The 21,846-nt window shown below is 33.8% G+C and overlaps 6 protein-coding genes across 7 annotated transcripts; all 6 read left to right on the top strand.

The window, feature by feature from the left end:
• The first annotated feature begins 3,690 nt into the window (after nt 1–3,690).
• Nucleotides 3,691–6,213, top strand: LOC108817979 (histone-lysine N-methyltransferase ASHH1). 2 transcript variants are annotated; one of them, XM_056991114.1, is made up of 10 exons: nt 3,691–3,793; nt 3,875–3,970; nt 4,055–4,119; nt 4,205–4,361; nt 4,442–4,528; nt 4,609–4,693; nt 4,766–4,859; nt 4,946–5,144; nt 5,212–5,676; nt 5,752–6,213. In XM_056991114.1, exons 2-10 carry the CDS (start codon nt 3,950–3,952, stop codon nt 6,016–6,018), a joined length of 1,440 nt encoding a protein of 479 aa, XP_056847094.1. In that variant the 5' UTR covers nt 3,691–3,793; nt 3,875–3,949; the 3' UTR covers nt 6,019–6,213. The 2 variants fall into 2 exon arrangements, with proteins under 2 accessions (XP_056847094.1, XP_056847093.1); XM_056991113.1 differs by having other exon boundaries at nt 3,722–3,970.
• Nucleotides 6,214–6,268: 55 nt separating this feature from the next.
• LOC108817981 (chaperone protein dnaJ 10) lies at nt 6,269–8,608 on the top strand. Its single transcript, XM_056991115.1, has 7 exons — nt 6,269–6,534; nt 6,708–6,767; nt 6,951–7,033; nt 7,167–7,326; nt 7,430–7,556; nt 7,644–7,802; nt 7,879–8,608. Exons 1-7 carry the CDS (start codon nt 6,448–6,450, stop codon nt 8,385–8,387), a joined length of 1,185 nt encoding a protein of 394 aa, XP_056847095.1. The 5' UTR covers nt 6,269–6,447; the 3' UTR covers nt 8,388–8,608.
• Nucleotides 8,609–9,941: 1,333 nt separating this feature from the next.
• Nucleotides 9,942–12,005, top strand: LOC108814257 (UDP-rhamnose/UDP-galactose transporter 1). Its single transcript, XM_018586791.2, has 5 exons — nt 9,942–10,166; nt 10,276–10,460; nt 10,952–11,152; nt 11,306–11,467; nt 11,550–12,005. Exons 1-5 carry the CDS (start codon nt 10,037–10,039, stop codon nt 11,907–11,909), a joined length of 1,038 nt encoding a protein of 345 aa, XP_018442293.1. The 5' UTR covers nt 9,942–10,036; the 3' UTR covers nt 11,910–12,005.
• Nucleotides 12,006–15,240: 3,235 nt separating this feature from the next.
• Nucleotides 15,241–17,469, top strand: LOC108818410 (uncharacterized protein At1g76660). Its single transcript, XM_018591375.2, has 3 exons — nt 15,241–15,578; nt 15,898–16,909; nt 17,007–17,469. The coding sequence occupies exons 1-3, from the start codon at nt 15,537–15,539 to the stop codon at nt 17,183–17,185; spliced, it is 1,233 nt and encodes a 410-aa protein (XP_018446877.1). The 5' UTR covers nt 15,241–15,536; the 3' UTR covers nt 17,186–17,469.
• A 1,767-nt stretch (nt 17,470–19,236) lies between these two features.
• On the top strand, nt 19,237–19,923 carry LOC108817620 (calcium-binding protein CML38). Its single transcript, XM_018590354.2, has one exon. The coding sequence runs from the start codon at nt 19,285–19,287 to the stop codon at nt 19,819–19,821; it is 537 nt and encodes a 178-aa protein (XP_018445856.1). The 5' UTR covers nt 19,237–19,284; the 3' UTR covers nt 19,822–19,923.
• Nucleotides 19,924–21,122: 1,199 nt separating this feature from the next.
• On the top strand, nt 21,123–21,813 carry LOC108817621 (calcium-binding protein CML39). Its single transcript, XM_018590355.2, has one exon. It carries the CDS (start codon nt 21,187–21,189, stop codon nt 21,694–21,696), a length of 510 nt encoding a protein of 169 aa, XP_018445857.1. The 5' UTR covers nt 21,123–21,186; the 3' UTR covers nt 21,697–21,813.
• The last annotated feature ends 33 nt before the right edge of the window (nt 21,814–21,846 follow it).

The following is a 21,846-nucleotide window of genomic DNA, read 5'->3' as shown; positions in this document are numbered from 1 at the left end:
CTATGTGATGATATTATACCAAGGGGACAACACCTTTGTTTTTTTGTTCTCTTTTGGCAATTTTCCCTTTTATTTTTGTGGATATATACAGTAGGTGGTGTGTTTATAGGAGTTCTGAGATTTTGAGGGTAATAATTTTAATTAAAATATTTTAACAACTTAGATACCATGTGGCTTATGTTTTTCAACACTCGAAATTTTGGAGGTTATTTACGTAAACGGTCACGCATTGAAGGTGGTATATAGGGATGTAGAAATAAGCTATCTCGCTTAACTCAGGGCCTAAGGGCCTGACTGGTTTAACCGCAGCAGTTACGGTTGCGGTTGCGGGAGTTTACGGATGCGGGTGGTTGCGATTTCAAGCATTTTCGAGAGATTTGTACAACTGGTACAGCGGTTAGAAATTGTTGCGTTTGCGAGACTCTTATGACTGGTAAACTACCAATTGCACCATCTGTTAAATAATAAATTAACAATATTTATAATTATAAAAGTATTAAAAATTATAATAATATAATAAATATAAAATTTATATTTATAAAATCATATTATTAAATTTTAAAAATTTATAGAAAATATTTTGGTTTTAAAATTTTATGATATAAATTAAAATACAATATGTATATATTTAATAATTTCTATTATTTCAATTTAAAAATTTTATTGGATATTTTTAGTATTATTTTTATTTATTTTGTTTTTAAAGAAAAATAATTTATCCTCCCGCAACCGCCCGCAACCGCAAACGCTAGCTGGAACCAGCTTTTGATTTTAAGAGGTTCAAAGCGGTTTGAAGCGATTTGTAGCGTTTTCTGTGATTGTTTCGAAACGCCAACAACCGCTACGAACCGCAAAAGCTGCGTTTGCGGGTGGTACTAGAGAAATCAGTCATGCTCTCAGTTCAGCTCATGATGAGTTCAGATTTTTCATGAGGTAACTCAACTAAGCTCATTTATTATATGAGCTTCAATATGCAAATTCGAACTCAAATTATTTAGATCGTGAGTTAAATGAGCTAACTCGTGATCAAATAAAAATAATTAAATAATTAAAAATAAAAGATAGAATATTTTTTATGATATAATTTAAAATTTAAAATTCAAAGCGTTAATATTAAATACTGAATAAAACCAAGACCTAATAATATATAAAATCAAAGCTAAATCAATGATCTAAAAATATATTTCACATAAGAGTCTTGTGATGATTCGTCTTTAAACTCTTCATCTATTCAAATCGTAAAGATATATATATTTCGCATGAGAGTCTTAGAAATATATTTTAATTCTAAAGATACATGATGTGAGGATTGATATCAATATTTTTTACATTATATATATCTATATATATATATATATGTTATTTTTTGGTTTTACATTTTAATTTTATAAGATAAATATGGTTAATATAGAAACTATTTTTTACATAAGAAAACTAGAAATCATCCATATATATATAAAGTATTAAAACTACCAAACTCATGAGTTAGCTCATATTCATTAAAGATCGTTCATATAACTCGTGATCTAGTTTAAGCTCGACCATTAAACTCATTTATTAAAGGAGCCTAAAAATAGAGATCATACTCATGAAAAATCAAGTTGAGCTGAGCCAGCTCATGAGTTATAACTCATTTTGATACCCATACATATTATGCTATTACAAATTTTGGGAAATATTACAGACGATCTTACAGATAATTCTACCTGTTATATGAGAATTTATGTCTGATTGCATCATATGAGCCGCCTTATCGTATTCATGCTTGACGGTACTCCTTGCGCCATGCTACATATCTTTTGTAAGTTGTTTCTCCATTAATTCGTATGCGCTCTCTAGGAATTGAAACCTAGACCTCTTGGTGTAGAAGCATTAATGAACCTTTAGTTAAATCAATGTACCAAAGGGGTTCCACATTCGATCCCTATTAATTTCTAAAAATGAGTATTGACAAAAAATAAAGCGATTTAAACTTCAGATATCTACGGCCATAATTATAAAGATAAAGCCATAGCAAAAGTCTTTTTATTAGAGTTGGGCATATCAGTTTAGTTTCGGGTTCGATTTGGTTTTATAAAACTCAACCCAATTAAAAATAAAGTAGTTTTGGTTTGGATTTGGTTTGGGTTTAGTTTGGTTCTGTTTAGTTCCGTTTGGTTTAGATTTAGTTCGGTTTGATTTTGATTTAGTTCGATTTATTTTATTATGGTTTAATTTAGTTCGGTATAGTTTAGGCATACGAATTATAAAAAATAGAGTGAGAATATAAACTTTGTTAACTAAAAAATCCATTACTAAAAGTAGAATGTATCCAAAAACTAAAAATACCAAATAATAACTTTGCTACATAATTTTATTTTTAGACAATCGGAGAAAAATGAGACGAGATAGCTACGATTTACATGCTTATAGTTCTTAGATTTTGTTTTGAGTACAATCTTTAGGTATTAAGATTAGAGAATATATATAATAATATTATTGGAATCATATTTGGATTTTTTTCAAAAAATATATGGAAGTTAAAAGAAAAAAATAGAAAATAAAACTTTAACTAAAATTTACAATATGTTTATATATATATATATATATCCCCTATACATTATTTACCAAGTGATTTGCTTACATGTCATCACAACAATCATTTTAGCAAAAAAAAATGATGACAAGGGTCATTTAAAAGATGACATGGATCCTACATAATTATGACATGGATTAACATATATTACACAAAATTCAATTAAAGAAATTGAAATATAAAATACTAATTATATAACTATTACCATAATTAAAAGATTCAGAATATAACTATTACCATAATTAAAAGATATACAAAAATAATTTAAATTCAACATGGAATTAGTATTAAATTTACATTTTGAACAAGTTAATTAAAAGAAACTAAATTTATTTATTATTTAGTTATTATGTATATATTTAGTATTTATAATGAAAATTTATCCAAATATGGTAAAATTATAAGAAAGTATTTCTTTCTTAAATTAGATATCTTATAACTAAATTATTTTATATACGTAAATAAAAAAAATGCTCTATATTCTAGCATTTATAATGTTTTAAATATTGTAATAAAAATTTCTGCAAAATTATATGTGGTTTTTATTTTCAAAAGTTAATCTATCTTGGCAAAAATATATTTTAAAGATTATATTACTTTTTAAAATTTTCATTACCATGTTCTTTTAAAAATAAAATATTTCAGTTAAATATTAGTATATGATTTAAAGATTATATTTTATAGTAACATGGATAATTTATTTTAGATATTTTGGCAAAATTTTAAAATATTGTAATAATACAAAATCGTTATATTAAAGATAAATATTATATAAATATTCATTTTTATTATTTTTTAAAACACTAGAACATAGACGACTATAATAAAACTATTTTTGTATACATTAAAATTATATTTAAATATATCTATCAACGTAAGTATAAAGTTAATTAATCATTTAAATTAGTAAATCCACTAAAAAGTAGTTTTAAATTTAGTTTAAGTTTAAAATTTTATTTTTTATATGGTACAAGAAAACACCTAGTATATATATATATATAGAGAATTATTCGGGTTGAGTAAAACATAAACGAATTAGATTATATAAAGAAGACGGTTTTAGTTGGATCGGTTCGGTTTGTGTTTTTTACCCCGTTCTTTTTTTTTTGACAAACCTCTTGTACTAACTTTTCAGCCGTGTGAAAAGAAAAACGGAACAAAAAGTTTAACGCCGTCTACTTCCTCCCTCTCTCGCTCGCTTGCCGTCCGTCTTCTCAGGTAATAAGCTTCTTCATTTTCGCCTATCTTTTCGATTCGACACGCAAGTTTCCAATGTTTGTCTCCACACCTAAATCCCAGAGAGAGAGATCGATAAAACCCTAATTAGCCTGTACGCAGTGGCACACTCTCTCCTTAATCTGAATTGGAAGAAGAATGCAATTTTCTTGTGATCCTGTAAGTTCTCTCAGTGAATGGGTGAGAGAGATTACATTCGATTTTAGGTTTCTCTAAATTTTATGTTTTGATTTATAAAAAAAGGATCAAGAGGGAGACGAGCTGCCACAATATGAACACATCTATCAAAATGACTTCTCTTATCGAAAGTAACAACCTTTCTTCTCTCTCTCAAAAAGCACATTGCTTTTCGTTTACATTAAAGCACACGTTTTTTTCTTCTTCTTAACTTAGGCACAAGAAACAGAAGGAAGAAGATATTTCTATCTGCGAATGCAAGTTCGATTTCGGAGACCCTGACAGTGCTTGTGGTGAGAGATGCCTCAATGTCATAACCAACACCGAGTGCACACCTGGTTACTGCCCTTGTGGTGTCTATTGCAAGAATCAGGTTTAACAACAAGTGTTGTTTGCTTCTTCTATCTGTTTTTGATCATTGTTACTTACTAGTTTAGGTTTGCTTGGTTACAGAAGTTTCAGAAATGTGAATACGCCAAGACCAAGTTGATTAAGTCTGAAGGTCGTGGTTATGGACTAGTGGCTGTCGAAGACATAAAGGTAGTCATTTCCCTAGTGAATATTCAATCAGGTGTATGAAACAAATAAACTGATTGCTTATTTGATGTTTGAAAATTTAGGAAGGACAGTTCATTATTGAGTACTGTGGAGAAGTAATCTCATGGAAAGAAGCAAAGCGTAGGGCTCAAACTTATGAAACTCATGGTGAGTTGAGTAGAGATATATACTTTACAGAGATGATGAAGGTTATTCAAAATGTGTTCAACATTGGGGCAGGTGTAAAGGATGCATACATAATATCTCTCAATGCTTCTGAGGCTATTGATGCCACTAAGAAGGGAAGCCTTGCTAGGTTTATAAATCATTCATGGTAACAAAAAAAAATAATAATAACGGCCTTTAGATAGAAATCTATAGCTACGAAACTGTTTTCTTACTGTTGTTTGTTTCCTGAAGTAAACCAAATTGTGAGACGAGGAAGTGGAATGTTCTTGGAGAAGTTAGAGTTGGGATCTTTGCAAAGGAGAGCATATCTCCACGGACGGAACTGGCTTATGACTATAACTTTGAGTGGTATGGAGGAACCAAAGTCCGCTGTCTCTGTGGTGCAGTCTCTTGTTCTGGATTTCTTGGAGCCAAGTCTCGTGGCTTTCAGGCAAGTCTTCATTTTCTAATAGTATTATTATTCATCAATTTGTCTTATGCCTTTGTAACCATTTCAGGAGGATACATATGTATGGGAGGACGGTGATGATCGGTACTCGGTTGATAAGATTCCAGTCTATGATTCTGCAGAAGACGAGCTTACATCTGAACCTCCTAAGAATGTGGAGTCCAACACAAATGAAGAGAAAGATACTGTTGTAACAGAAAAGAACCATTTGGAGTCTTCTACTGATCTGATTGTTGAGCAATCAGAGTCAGTTCCTATGGAGGAAGATGTTGTCACAGAAACTGTTAAAACAGAAGAAGCTGAAGAAGAAGATACAAAGCTGACTTTACAAGATTTACCGCAGAAAACAGCAGTTGTTATATCACGCCCTCGCGATAAGTCTCTTCCGAAGAAAAGAGGAAGGCCGATTTCAAGCGGGAAGACAAAGAATGTCCCTCAGAAGCACGTCGACATAGCACATGTGGTTCAGCTGCTAGCAAGCAAAGAAGCTCAAGATGAGATTCTCAAATACGAGGTACAGAGAGTTTTCTGCTCATGTTACCAGCTCTAAAGTATTGGTGTGAAACTTTTGGAAAAAAATTGTTGTCAGGAGGTGAAGAAGGAAGCAGCGGTACGTCTGTCGTCATTGTACGATGAGATAAGACCAGCGATTGAAGAGCATGAGAGAGATAGCCAAGACAGTGTAGCAACAAGTGTGGCGGAGAAGTGGATACAAGCAAGCTGTGATAAACTCAGGGCAGAGTTTGATCTTTACTCTTGTGTGGTAAAGAACATCGCTTGCACTCCCATCAAACCACACAAGACTAAAATTGCAGAAACAGGAGATGATGACCAGACCAAGCCCGCGGAAAGCTGAGAATGAGCTCCAAAACCTGCTAGTTGACTCGGAGGTTATGGTTATAATACATTAATTATTGTGGTCTCAAGACTTTTGTGGGACGGTTAAGTTTCGCGGTAAATGACATGTGTATCATTTGATTGATTAGTCAGATCCAATGAGAAGGTGACGAAAAACCGCGTGGAGAATAATATAAAGTCCATTTCTTTTTTATTTTGGTTTGCCGATTCAAATTGATACCTTTAAGAAAAGTAAAAGTCTTTCTTCTTTGACTCGACCAAACAACAAAAAAAGAAAGAAAGTAAGATTTGAAGAAGAGGAAAGAAGAAAGAAAAGAGGAAAGCTTTGATTTTGAAGTGCTCAAGAGGAGAAGAGAAGTTGGTTTCTTGTGATCTTGTGTCAAAGCTTTGATCTTGAGTTGGTGAGTGAGATTCGGGTTTGGATTAGATGGTGAAGGAAACAGAGTACTATGATGTGCTCGGGGTTAGCCCAACTGCTACTGAGTCTGAGATCAAGAAAGCTTACTACATCAAGGTTTTGAATTTTATCTTTTGATGTTTTCTTTGTTCTTTCATAAATCTGGCAAAAGGCTTTTTTTTTGTTGAATTTGGGGGAAGTGAAGATTTGAGTACTCAAGAGTTGAGATTAAAAGTTTGAAGCTTGATTGATGTGAACAAGTATAGTGATTGTTCAATTTTCTTACATAGGCACGCCAAGTTCATCCAGATAAGAACCCTAATGATCCTCAAGCTGCACACAATTTCCAGGCAAGTTCAGATTTTAAATGTCTGAAAAAGAAACAATTTCAATTGTTGGAATCAGATTCTGGAAAAACTTACTTAGGGGTAGTAACTGTTACATAGAGGCTTGATGTTACTTGAAGTCATTAGTACCAAAGTTTAGGTTCTTTCTCATTGTTTGACATAAAGAGTTTTTTTTTTCTAATTCAGGTGTTGGGAGAGGCCTATCAAGTGCTAAGTGATTCAGCACAACGCCAAGCTTATGATTCATTTGGGAAGTCAGGGATCTCAACGTTAGTCTCTCTCTCTCTCTCTCTCTCTCTCTCTCACCCTCTCTCTTGTGGAGTCTAGTGAGATGGATCTCAAACTATTTAATTTCTTTTTTTCTGTTGGTGTTTTACTTGCTTTTGTGTTCATCATTTTCAGTGATGCAATCATAGACCCTGCGGAAATATTCGCAATGCTTTTCGGTAGCGAACTGTTCGAAGGATACATAGGAGAGCTTGCTATGGCATCAATGGCTTCACTTGATCTCTTCACCGAAGGAGATACTTTGGATACCAAAAAGATTCAAGAGAAAATGAGGGTGAGAGTTTTTTTTGCTCAAAACTCTCTCAGGTCTTCTTCCCTTGTACAATAATACTATTTTGCTAAAGAATGTTGGATTGTGTGTTTTGTTTTTGCTTCAGACTGTTCAGAAAGAAAGAGAAGACAAGCTTGCTCAGATTCTCAAAGACCGCCTTAAGGAATATGTTGTCAACAGAGACGAGTTTATTACTAACGCTGAAGCTGAAATGGTTACTCTCTCCAAGGCAGGTAATATATATATATGTTCTCTAGACTACTGTTTCCCTGCTTCTTAACCTCTCACCTCACTCTCCTTACTATTTGTGTCTTGTTCAGCGTATGGTGTGGAGATGTTGAATACAATTGGGTATATATATGTAAGACAAGCATCAAAAGAGCTTGGAAAGAAAGCTCTCCTTCTCGGAGTCCCATTCGTTGCTGAATGGGTTAGGAACAAAGGTCACTACCTCAAATCCCAACTCACTGCTGCAACAGGTTAGTAGTGACTTTATTAGGAAACATTTTAATGTCACTTCAATCAAATTCATGCTTTATGTGTTTTGTTTTCTAGGCGCATTCGCGTTGTTCCAGCTGCAGGAGGAAATGAAAAAGCAGATGAATGGTGAAGTGAATTATACGGAGGAGGAGCTTGAGGAATACCTTCAGTCCCATAAAAGAGTGATGGTTGATTCTCTGTGGAAGCTCAACGTCGCTGATATCGAAGCTACTCTCTCCCGTGTTTGCCAGCTGGTTCTTCAAGATCCGGATGCCAAAAGAGAGGAGCTTCGTGCAAGAGCAAGAGGGCTTAAAACTCTGGGGAAGATCTTCCAGAGAGCGAAAACAGCTAGCGAGAGTGATCCTATAGCAAGAACTGAAGCCCAAAAACTAAACGAGAATGAAAGGAACTACGATAATGATGATGATGCCTCTGCATCCCCAAAGTCCAATGGTACTCAGGAACAGAAGAGCCCCTACGTGGAGAAACCGAAACTGGGAGATGAACAGTTCAAGCATTACTTCCCAAGACCCGCTCCGCCACCTGGAGCAGAGAAACACACTTCATCAACTGGCTATGACTGATTCCAGGTGAGAATCAGGAAGTGTCCGTCTCTTAGTATATATATATATGTATCTACATACTAAGCAGTCTTTAGTATAGTGATATTTGTAGTTGTGTGCTTCTATTGTAAAAGCTGTTATTATTTTATTTTTTTCCTTTTGTTTTGAATGATTTTAATGTGAATTTGCGTCTGTTATTAAGTGATGTTGAAAGTATATGAAAAAAGGCTCTTTTGTGAAAATGTGTTGTTATAATTGCGACACATAACTTTTTTAAGCTGTTGATTCAAGGAAAGGGGTAATCAGTGGTGCATGTGGAACCTCTCAGGCAGATCCACCAGGTTTGCTAGATCAGTCCTGGTCGATCAGATATAGTCATTAGGCACCATGACTCGAGACGAGACTCCATCGAAGCCTGCAACAACAACTACACAGTTGTTAAGTGTCTTGAATGAATATAGCTTCCTGACTGGTCTCATCATCCAATGCTTACCAGCTTCCATAGCGTGTTCCTTGCTGCGACCCTAAAATCGTTGACTTTGACCGCCGACAACAAAAATGGTGTTAATCATTTTTTACATTTGTTTCATTTATTCTTTTGACCACCGACAACAACAACAAAATGTAGAGTTTCTGGAACAAAGGAACCGTGGTTTATGAACAGCTCCAACAGTTTTAAACTCCGAGACTTGATGGCCTAAAATGTTTTTCTGGATGTCCTCAAAGTAACTGGAGAGAAACCTTATGTATTGTAAGTTTGTAACCTAGAGAGTAAAAAAAAAATTGGAACAATTAGTACCTACCATGTGTTCTAATGATTCTAGGCTGTACTAGATGTGTGTGTGCCATTCTGTATACAGTTATGCTTTTATTCTTTGGTTTTGAAGAATATGCTAATTTTCAAAAAACCACATGAAAATGACTAAACTTTTTGTAATAACGTGTTGATGTTGGAGATCATGTGTTCTCATTTCTATTTGCGTTCAGGCACACACACATGCTTACAGGCTTTGCCCACTTCATAAAGGGCTAGTAACAACTCAAAATACAAAAATTGATTTTTTGTTTTTAGAACTATTATTAATTTATTTATTTCTGAATGATACTTCAACCGAGTTGATACATTTGGCTTTTAGTGTGGATGTGATGGTGCCACCGTGAACAATGGTGGCAATTAAATGTGAAAACTACTTTTAATTTTCTTTTATATTCTCTTTACGTTTGGATCTGTAAATAGCCGTTGATGCTATAAAATAGTTGCCCATCACGATACTTACAATTAAATTAACTATTCTGTTTTAGTAATTTAATCACTCGTTAAACGTCTGCTTCGATAAGTTCCCGTGTGGCTTAATTAAAGTACTAACCGAGTAACGCGTTGAATAAACAAAATCGGAAGTTTTATTACGTTTTGAAAACGAAAAGACTAAACCAACCTTGTATGGAAGGACCTCTTCTTTGAAAAAAAACAACTAGTGGACCAGAAAAAAAGTAAGAAGAAGGTCAAATAAGGTAAACGACACCACACGTCGACGAATAAAACCATAGTTATTAAATGATTTTCCTATTTATATTATATATACAAATTTCGAAACCTCAAAGCGCAAGGAAGCAAAGCATCATCAATGGTGGAAAGCTTGTGATATCCAAAACCGAGATCTGATCCCCAAATGGAGAGCGAGAAGAAGCAGTCGTCTGTCTCGGACGTGGGAGCATGGGGTATGAACATCGTCAGCTCAGTGGGGATCATCATGGCTAACAAACAGCTCATGTCTTCCTCTGGCTTCGGATTCAGCTTCGGTACGTAACGTTGTATAATGAATCTTTCATTATCTCAAAAACGCTAGCTAGCTGCTTCATGTAACTTTTAATTTAATGAGGGATGTATATCTTTTTCTCTTGTATATAGCGACAACACTAACGGGATTCCACTTCGCGCTAACGGCGCTTGTTGGTATGGTGTCAAACGCTACGGGGCTCTCTGCGTCGAAGCACATTCCTCTTTGGGAGCTTCTTTGGTTCTCTATTGTAGCTAACGTCTCCATCGCTGCTATGAACTTCAGCCTCATGCTCAACTCTGTTGGCTTCTACCAGGTATAAACTAATTTAATTAATAAATAAATAACCTCGTTTGTGCACAATGATCCGCATAATCAACATTTTAGTTACAAGAAATCTCAAAGAGATCATTAAGTCAACTGCAGGGAAACTGTGGAACGGACACTGACCATTGTGTTAGAGGTCCGAGTGACCTCTGAAAACAAAACTAATATTATATGATGTGGTTTGGTTTCAGGTCCAAACCTCCTAGTAATTAAAAAAAAATTAAAAAAAATTACTAAATTTTTTTTTAGATTTTGCATTTATGTATTGTCTTATGGAAAAAAATTACAAAATTTCTTTAAAAAATATTTCAAACCCTTAAAATCGCAGATACAGCCCTGGCCAATCCGCTGGATCTTTGATCATTTTCAAACAAATCCGCACACTATTTTTTTTTGTTTTGTTTATGTATTGGTTTTGAAACGATTGTTTGTTCTTGATTCATCCGTTGTTTGGTTTTGTAATTTTTGGTGTGCGCGTAGATATCGAAGTTGAGTATGATCCCGGTTGTGTGCGTGATGGAATGGATACTACACAGCAAGCATTACTCTAGAGAAGTGAAAGCGTCTGTTATGGTTGTGGTTGTCGGTGTTGGCATTTGTACTGTCACTGATGTCAAAGTTAATGCCAAAGGTTTCATCTGTGCTTGTACTGCCGTCTTCTCCACTTCCCTTCAGCAGATTGTAAGAGTACTTTCCTACACCTTCCATGTTGTTAATTAATGTCGGATCTGAAACCAAAAGCTACGTTTGGTACCGACAACTATTCTCTCTGTGTGTGTGTGTGTCAGTTGTTTTCTCTTATAAATTTTGCCTTTTTTTGTTTATGTAAAACAGTCAATAGGCTCTCTGCAGAAGAAGTACTCAGTAGGGTCTTTTGAGTTGCTGAGCAAAACAGCTCCGATCCAAGCACTTTCACTTCTCATCTTCGGCCCCTTTATTGACTATTTCTTGAGCGGCAAGTTCATAACTACTTACCACATGACTTATGGTGCCATTGTAAGTAATAATTCTCTCAACTTCTTCCCTTTTAGAGGATTTAGACGTCACTCCTCACTTTTATCTCTCTATCTCTTTGCAGTTCTGTATTCTTCTCTCCTGCGCATTAGCCGTATTCTGTAACATAAGCCAATACCTCTGCATAGGAAGATTCTCTGCAACATCATTTCAAGTTCTAGGCCACATGAAAACAGTTTGCGTCCTAACACTCGGATGGCTTCTCTTTGATTCGGAGATGACATTCAAGAACATCTCCGGCATGGTCGTAGCTGTTGTCGGAATGGTGATCTATAGTTGGGCGGTTGATCTAGAGAAACAGAGAAACGCAAAGTCAACTTCTCAAGGGAAAAACAGTATGACAGAAGATGAGGTTAAGCCACTCAAGGAAGGAATAGAGCATATCGATTTGAAAGATGTTGAGCTCGGTGAGACTAAAGTATAGATAGATACAATGTGTGCTTTTTTATCAAGTTTCAAATTACACGTCGAATACTTGTATTTTATTTTTAAGACTATAGAACTACAAAATTTTTCTGTTCATCACCATCACACGTTATTCAAATTTACTAGTTTTCTTCTTTTCGACCTTTCTAAGAGCATAATGGGCCCTTGTGAAGCCCTTTGTCATTTATTTAGTTAACAAGGCCCATCGTACATCAGCCAATGTCGCATCCCCCGTATGATACAGAAATGTCAAGTGAACCATGTGATTTTAATCATTTTTTAAAATGAAATATCAAAACGGATCTTTTGTTTTATATAGTATAGTTTAATGGTCATCAAAGCTCTAGGAACGACCAGTTTCCATATGTTTCCTTTTCGTAGAAAAGACCTATAACTATTAACTCAGGACATGTGATGTTTGTATTATAATACATGAAAGTACATGTGATGCGGTCTATGAGTAATGACTAAAATAAAAGATAGGTTATATTCAATGGAGCTGGAAATAATTTTTGTCACTTGATTGATGCATGTACAGTTTTAGAAACAGCAATTTTACTGGACTTTTTGTCAAAAAGAAAAAAAAATTACTGGACTTGTTAATAAAACAAGTTTTACTGGGTTTAGAACAAGAACATGATGAAAAGAATAAAAAGGAAATGTCCCATTAATATGAATCCAGACCTCGAAAAAGATCCAAATCCTACAACAACTAGGTACCACCATACTACTACTAGGCCCTCTTTTCTGCTTTATTGGAACCCTCAAAACTTAAAGACAATTCATAAAGATGAAAATAAATATTTTAGGGAAAAGAATCACCTTTTTATTTTATTTATCTAATCCCCTCAATAATGTTACAGAAGTTCTTTGATCAAAAAAAAAAAAGAAATGTTACAGAAGTTCTTTTTAACGTTACAGAAGTTGCAGCGTATATATATAGATGATGAAGTATTTTTGAAGTAAAACAAATTTAAATACATCACTAAACTTATTAACTTGTTCTTCTTCTTTTTCGTAATCCAAATTCAAAATGCACTTATTTGCCACTTTCTTTGACCAATTTTCTTTTTAAAATGTAAAGCTTTATTTTTGAACTAACAAACCCCAAAACACAACAGACTTTGTTTTCGTGATAAAGTATTTGAATTTAATAATTCAGTAGAGCCGCTTGACTCAGCAGTTAATGGATTTAGCAGAAGCTAGAACCTTGCTATTTTATCAGTTCGGTTTGGGTTAAAAAAATTAGCGGTGAACACTTGTGTTAAAGAAAATACTAGGAGTTGACACTGTGATTATTTTATAAGTTAATTTTGAGTTCGGTTCAGTTTGGTTAATTCGGTTTTAAATTTTTTCCAACCGAAGTAAATTATAATTAGATTGGTTTGGATATGTTTCGGTTCAGTACGTAGTCGGTTTGGTTTGTATTTCGGTTCAGTTCAATCGGATTTTCTAATTTAATTATTTTAAGAGAAATCATGTTATAAAATAATCGTATTGGTGTGACTGTAAAAAAAATTATGTAAACTAAATCCAATATAAAATTAAAACAAAAACCTTTTAAAATACAAAAAATTATAAAAACCAATAAAATCAAATTTAACTAAAGTAAATAGAAATTAAAAAAAAACATTGTTGATAATAACTCTTAAAATAAACTACGTAAATTAAATCTAATATAAAACTGAAATAAAAACCCTAACAACCCACAAAAGATTGACAAAAACACAATCAAACCTAAATTAACTAAAGTAAATAGAAAACTAAAAAAAAATATCGTTAATAAAGTTAACAGTGACTTTAGTCTTGAAATTTTAGTATATTATATATTGTTAGTATGTTTAATTCAAATAATAATTAAAAACACATTGATTTATCAGTTCGGTTTAATTTGGTTGATTTGGATCAGTTTCGATTTAATTGGTTAGTGTTGTAAAAATCTTAAACCAAACTATTTGATAATAAATTTTGGTTTGGTTTGGATTGATTTCGGTTGGTTCAGTTCAGTTTATACATATATATTTTTGACCAAAAAACTATACATATTTAACTTGTTTTGTGTGAATAAATAAAATTTTGGGTTAGTATTTGACAATTAGAAATGAGTATTTGTTATTTAAAAAAACTTATTAAAAATAAGTTATTTTCAGCTTAGTTGTTCTTGCTCCCGTGTATTACTTACTACTTGTTAAAAATTATGAGTTACTAGAAAGTATTTTAAAATATTTAAGAATTATTTATGATATAATATTATATTATAAATAAATATAAGTGTTTTTACTTTATTAAGAAAACACATGAGAAATATTATAGATAAACTCTTCGTGCGTGTCAAAAGGAAGAAAAATAAACAAAAATATAAAATTTTCGATATAGCAGCATTATTTATTTTTACAACAATAAAAATGTTTTTCTGAGCAAGGAATAGATAATATTAAGTCAGATAGCTATTTTTATACTTGTTGTCTTATACTGTTAAGTATCTAAATTCTATAAGTTTATATTTAATTTAACAGCGACAAATATTAAAAGTGCTGGGAGGAGAGAATACTGTTTTTTTTTTATTTTTAAACTCAAACTACAACTTTTGCATTAACCAAATGTTTAAACTCTTATAAGATCATCCTCCACATAGGATTTTAACCAAGATGGCAAGACAGTATACAATTTGGGAACACTAATCTCAAGAGAAATGGCTTCCTTTGCAATCCTATCTAAATGGCTTCCTTTGCAATCCTATCTGCTACTCTATTTATTTCTCTGCATTGAAAAGATACCTTGCTATTTTACTTCATTTTTGTACTATTTTTCATGTGTATATATCTTTTTAATGAACAACACAATAATACTTTTTATCGAAAATTAAAGTTAAATATGATTAAATCAAAAATAAAAATCGTACTAGGAATGTGATAATTTAATCAATTTTTCAATATTGTGTCCATGTCCTAAGCAGTTACACTGATTTTAGATGCGGTAATAACCATAATTAGTAAACATCCTTCACGTGCTCGGGAAATCAACATTTTAAGTGCTTAGATATCTAATTCAAGTATGATTAACCACATAATGACCGACGACTTAACTACATTTGACAAAACTTTAAAAACTTCTCCCAAAAATGAGTAGAAGGAATTGAATTTCGAGGAAGGGAGTGTATGAATTGAACCGAACAGATTTACATTAATTAACATAGATTTTTCTTTTTTTCCTTTCCCTTTTTTTTCTCTTTTACTACTTTTTCTTTTTTTTGTGTCTGTGTGTTTTTGTCTTGTGGTGAGTCACATTCTGATTAAAAAAATAAGGAGAAATGCCTTTACTCTGGTAAGGAGGATCACATCTCTTTTCATGCCGCCGATTGCATCACTTGCAGATTTACATTTTTTACCTCTCTCTTCCCCCTTTAATCTCTCTCACACTCCCTGTGAAAAAAGTTATCAACTTTGTCTTTTCCAAACCCTTTTTCTTCAACTTTCGTTTTGTTTGCTCTCTCTCTCTCTCTGGATCGTATCAGTAAGAAATTGTGAAAACTCAGATGATTACTTCTCTGACCTGAAACCGCTCTCTACTCATATACAAAAAAAAAAGAGTGATTTTTTTTGACGAACAGAGAGGCATATACCTAATGGGCTCAGAGCAGCATAGGTTTCTTCAGCATCAGGAACAGGTTTCTCTCTTTGCCTTTTTCAGATTTGGAACCTCTTTTTGTCTATAGTTCCTGTGTTCTCTTCTTACTTATTAGATCTGACTATTCGACTCTGTTTCATACTAATCTACTTAACAGAGCAAAATGCTCATCAGTGTTTATGCTTAAAGTCTCCCCCTTTGCTCATTATCTCACTTAAACCGTTACCCCAATAGTGTTTATCATTGAGAATTGAACCTAAAGTTGACATCTTTCCTTGCAAACTAATCATCCAAACTAATAAAAATCAAACCTTTATACGGTTCTTGAAGCTTACACTGAAGTGTGTGTGTTTTTGCAGAGGAAAAGGTGGGGAGGCTGTTTAAGAGTCTTCTCTTGTTTCAAGTCACAAAAGGGCGGAAAACGAATTGTACCAGCATCTCGCATTCCCGAAGGTGGCAATGTCTCATCAGCAGCCTCACAACCAAACCAACCTGGTGGTGTATTAAGTAACAACCAAGCCACAGGAGGAGGAGGAGGAGTTCATTTGTCTTACTTGGCTCCACCGTCTTCTCCCGCTTCCTTCTCAAACTCTGCCCTCCCTTCCACCGCTCAGTCACCAAACAACTCCTACTTATCCCTAGCCGCTAACTCATCCCCTGTATTAGGTCCTTCCTCTAGCATGTACGCTACTGGACCCTACGCTCACGAGACTCAGCTTGTCTCACCTCCTCCTGTCTTCTCCACCTTCACCACCGAGCCATCCACCGCTCCTTTCACTCCTCCTCCCGAGCTTGCCTGCCATCTCACCACTCCTTCCTCCCCTGACGTGCCTTACGCTCGTTTCTTGACTTCTTCCTCCGTGGATCTCAAGAAAGGCGGAGGCGGCCATTACAATGATCTTCACTCTACGTACTCTCTTTACCCCGGGAGTCCAGCCAGTGCTCTCAGATCACCGGTCTCTAGGGCTTCGGGAGACGGAGTCTCCACGCCTCTTCAGGAGTCTAACTTCTTCTGTCCCGAGACTTTCGCCAAGTTTTACCAGGATCATGACCCTTCGGTGGCTCAGAACGGTGGCAGGTTGAGCGTGTCCAAGGACTCGGATGTGTATCCTAGTAACGGATATGGGAACGGGAACAGGCAGACGAGGCAAGACATGGAGGAGTTGGAAGCTTACAGGGCTTCCTTTGGGTTTAGTGCAGATGAAGTCATCACAACTAGTCAGTATGTTGAGATCAATGATGTGATGGATGAGTCTTTGCTCAAGGCAACAGCTTACTCACCAAGCGAGGGACAAAAAATTCTTAGAAGAGAAGCGACTTTGCTCAGTCAAACGAGCTCCAAATCAGAAGCTGATCTTGATTCTCCAAAAGGTGAGTATTGCGTATAATTAATCTCAGTACATTATCTATGAGCTGCTGCTGCTGCATTGTGTGTTTGAGTGGTGTTTGGTTTTGTGTGGCTTATTAGATCACAAACCAAGAAACAGAATCCATGCTGATGAAGAGGCTTTACTGTCAAGAGTGGGATCTGTGAAAGGTAGCAGAAGCTATCCCACTGGTTTCTCAAGCTCTGATGCAGAGGTGGAATACAGGAGAGGAAGAAGTTTAAGAGAAGGCAGAGAGAACAGACACAGGAGATTAGCCTGATCAAGAACAACAACAGACAACAAAGCCACCAGCTATGTTCTTTAAGTTGCAATGCTAACTCTTTGAGATAAGAATCTAAGTCTTTTTAAGTATATATAGGAATAATAATGAATATATATATTACAGATGGTTTGTAGTAGAAACGATGTGTTATATAAGCAAGGGTGAGAAGAATAGTGAATCCTTTCTTTTTTTTTTTTTTTAGTTTGTCATGGTTTTTTTTTTCCTTTCTGTAAGACACATCTTTCATCTGATTGCAGCAAAATCTATGTTGGGGTTCTTCAGTGTCGTCTTCTTTTTCTTGTTATAATGCATTTGTTAAGAACTTGAGATGTTAACACTTGACTTGTACACAGACACGTTTACTTTTTTAGAAACACTCAAAACGTGAGGAGTCCTTTTTATTTGTTGTTCTAGAAATTTGCTGGACCGGGTCAATAACATTGGGCCAGTTTAGATATTGTATCTAGAGTTTTCGACGCTGCTTCTGGTTTATTGTTAAATGCTTAAATTTAAGCAAACACTAGATTTTAACCCGTCCTTAAAAGGACGGATATATTTTTCTGTTTTATATTTTAAGAAATAAATTTGTATTTGTATTTTTAATTATATTTGTATTTTTGTTTGTATAATATTTTTTAAAATGATTAATAAGAAGTTTTAATAATTATATTAAAATAGTTGGACTACGCCTATATCAATAGGTCATGTTCCTTTTTTAATAGTATTGATTTTAAATAAATTATTTATACACAATTTTAGTTGGTAATTTAGTTTTAGCATAGGGATATTCCATTTACTAAAATCGTGGTATAGTTAATATTCTGTGTAACTATAAATATAGTAACTACATTCAAAATATTTTTTTATTATAATTTATTATATAATGGTAAATTATTAAAAATCATATCATTATATTATCATGTAAAAATCTAATGGTATTCGACAGTCATATAGATGCATTGGTCTATGTTCTAAATGACTAAATATATAAAAACTGTCATCATGAAACTTATTATAAAATTATTATAGTATATGATGTCAATATGTATTCTATGTAACGTCATATACATATGTAATATATATTTTGTGTAATATATGATAATCTAATATGATGAAAATGGACAAAATATGAATTAACTATATTTGTTATGTTCAGTTAATGATTTGAAGAGAATCAAAAACATTTAAAAAAAAGAAATCAAAAACTATCATCTATGCTAACCTGCTGTCCAATTAGAGTCGGTGGTCATAAGAACAATCATGTATTTCTTCTAATAGTTGATAATCGTAGGTTTAGTTTTAATATAATTCTGGAATATAACACGGTTTAGTTTCATTAGACCATATTAGTTAAGTTTAAGTAAACCGGTTGTATTATCTAAGTAGTGTTTAATAATATTGTAACAAACGTGAAAGGTCCAATATTTAAGTAGGTTAGTAACAATTTTTAAATGGTCCAAATTTTAAATGACAACTTTTAACAGTAGATAAATTTAGGACTCTAAATTAATAGAGTAGATTATTGTCTCAATTCTTAAACATTATTGACCGTTAACTTAGCCCCCGATTAAGAAAACATTATTACCAATTAAAAACTCCTAGTTAACCATTGGCACTTATTTCTGTATACTGTACATGCATTCGAGTGCCTAGTTTTCCACGAATTTTATTCAATCCAATTAACGTGAATTTAAATTCGATTATAAGGCCAGTTTGAACAAATTTCTCAAGTTAATGTATTATGAATAGCTATATGATGTCCTATGGCTATGATTGATGTATCTATATAAAAAAATAAGTTGAAAACAAAAGAGAGGTGATAAGAAAGAAGCGAAGCTTCCAAGCGCCCACCTATAAAAGTGGTTTGGTCTTAATTTTCTTATTGTTTTGTCCTTTATTATCCAATTAAAATGGAAGAAAGAAAAAAAGCAAGCGTGTTTTTAACACAGAAACTTAGACCAAATAATACCTAAAATATCTAACACATTAATCTCCCACGTCTTATACAACTTGACACACTCGGCCACAATTATCTATAAGTAGAAACCCTTTTTGCCACAATTATCTCATTCAAACATAACTTTTTTCTTATCATCATGACGAAGAATACTCAAGCTCAATCATCTTCTTCTTTCGTGAAGTTTTGCCGGAAACTGTCACCAAAGAGGAAAGATTCATCCGCAGAGACACAAGGTAACATTAATGGTGATGAGGACAAGAACAGAGACTTAGAAGCTGTCTTTGCTTACATGGACGCAAACAGAGACGGTAGAATATCTCCACATGAGCTTCAGAAGAGTTTCATGACATTAGGAGAGGAGTTGTCTGATGAAGAAGCCGAAGCCGCGGTTAGATTGTCTGATACAGACGGAGACGGGATGTTGGATTTTGATGAGTTTGCTCAGCTGATCAAAGGAGATGATGAGGAAGACAAGAAGACTGAGCTAAAGGAAGCTTTTAGAATGTATATAGCAGAAGGTGAAGAGTGTATTACTCCGAGAAGCTTGAAGATGATGTTAAAGAAGCTAGGTGAGACAAGAAGCACTGATGATTGTAGAGTTATGATTCGTGCTTTTGATCTCAATGCTGATGGAGTTTTGAGCTTTGATGAGTTTGCTCTTATGATGCGTTAAAAGAGTTCACCATAATCGCCTCCCATTTGTAGTCTCTCCTTTTCATTGATGTATATATATACGGCTTGTGGCGCAATAAACACGATTTTTATTTGATTAAAATCCATTTATGAACCTTTTTATACTTAATTGAGTTTTGCTATTGTAGCTTCTCCTTTTGTGTCATATTGAGTTTCTGCAATATACATTCATCAACTAAATTTATGTAGATGTCATGCTATTATTCCATGAAGCACACATTTCAAGACAAAAGTTGAGCATGTGCAGTCAATAATACGATAACTTGATTCAAATTGAGCTTAAGTCAGGTCTTTAGGCCACTGCTTAAATTTCTTTAACAAAAATAAAAATAAAATGATGAATCTTCTAATGAATCTCTTTCCCTTGGATAATGGAATTACTGTAAAAATATAAAATAATAATATATCTTTGAGATGATGGTTTTTATCGTTTTTACTTCAAACCGAATTTTACTATTAGATTGAGTAGAAAACTCAAAACTGATTAACAATGAACTGAGCTGATGATCGTTTATCTGAACTATAAGTTTTTTTGGTCTCATCTAATTATGTATGATTCATATGCTTATCATTTTAAATCAATGAAGTTGGAAATATTATAGGAGCCATCAAAAGTTTTAGGCATCATTGAAAGCAATAGTATGAAGCTTTTGGCTCTCAATGAATTGATAAAGCTAAGTAGTAATTAATAGATGAAAGAAACAACTGATCTGTCGTTATTCTAAATTCCTTTTTGTTTTTTTTTTTTCTATAACAAATTGTTCTAGATTCAACCAACTTCTTTTTTGGGTATTCACTAAAAGGTGCATTCAGCTAACTGATGATAATCTTCAAGTGTGTGCTCTGAATAGAAAGGCCATAGAGAGATCAATCAAACACCAAAGTTAAAGTACAGTGAAAAAATGAGAAACCAGACAAGTTAAAACCCCAGGCAGCTTCATAGTCCTCATTGATTGATTAGTTAGAAACAATCACATGCATATTCACTGATAAAAAACATGTGATAATTACTCTTTCTTAATCTTAGTTCCTAAACTAAGCAAAAAGAGCAAGGGAAAACGTGTTTAAAACATGGGGATGAGAGCTGTAACTAATATACTAATGTTTACTACAGATCTAAAGACTACTAATACGTTTGCTTCTAGATCTAAAGACTTTTATTATTTGTTTTCTTCTAGAACCAAGAATCTTCCACGTTTGATACGTTTAACTTTCTATTTTTTTAATTAGTCCCATTCTATTCTCAAAACTTGAAACATTGTATATAATATTTAGAGACACCATTTAGAACCATCTTCTCATCAAACTGTTTAATAACTCACAAAGAAGAAGAGAACTTTTCATCATGAAGAATACTCAACGTCAGTTATCTTCATCGTTCATGAAACTCTGCAAGCAACTCTCCTCAGACAGCAATGGTGAAGACAAGAACAGAGACTTAGCCGCTGTTTTTGCATGCATGGATGCAAACAGAGACGGCAGAATCTCTGCAGAGGAGCTTAAGAAGAGTTTCAATACATTGGGAGAGCAACTGTCCGATGAAGAAGCCGAAGCTGCGGTTAAACTGTCTGATTTAGACGGAGATGGGATGTTGGATTTTGAGGAGTTCGCTCAGTTGATCAGAGTGGGTGATGAGTTTACAGAGGAAGAGAAGAAGAGCAAGATAATGGAAGCGTTTAGAATGTACATTTCTGAGGGAGAAGATTGCATCACTCCAAGAAGCTTGAAGATGATGCTGATGAAGCTAGGTGAGTCTAGAACTACTGATGATTGTGTAGTCATGATCAAAGCTTTTGATCTTAATGCTGATGGAGTTTTGAGTTTTGATGAGTTTGCACTTATGATGATGCGTTAAAGCACTAGCCCCTATCCAATGTTGTTGTGGCTTTGTTTGTTTCTTTGTTTACAAGTAGGCTTGTAAATATATATATATGGCTTTGCAAGTAATAAACTCCATTCTCTGTTCAAAAAATTTGTCTGCTGAACCGATTTTTAGAACACTGCT

This window comes from Raphanus sativus, chromosome 7, assembly GCF_000801105.2.
Source record: "Raphanus sativus cultivar WK10039 chromosome 7, ASM80110v3, whole genome shotgun sequence".
Classification (NCBI taxonomy): domain Eukaryota; kingdom Viridiplantae; phylum Streptophyta; class Magnoliopsida; order Brassicales; family Brassicaceae; genus Raphanus; species Raphanus sativus.
Note: the sequence above shows the minus strand (reverse complement) of the source record. Positions and strands in the feature narration are given on the sequence as shown.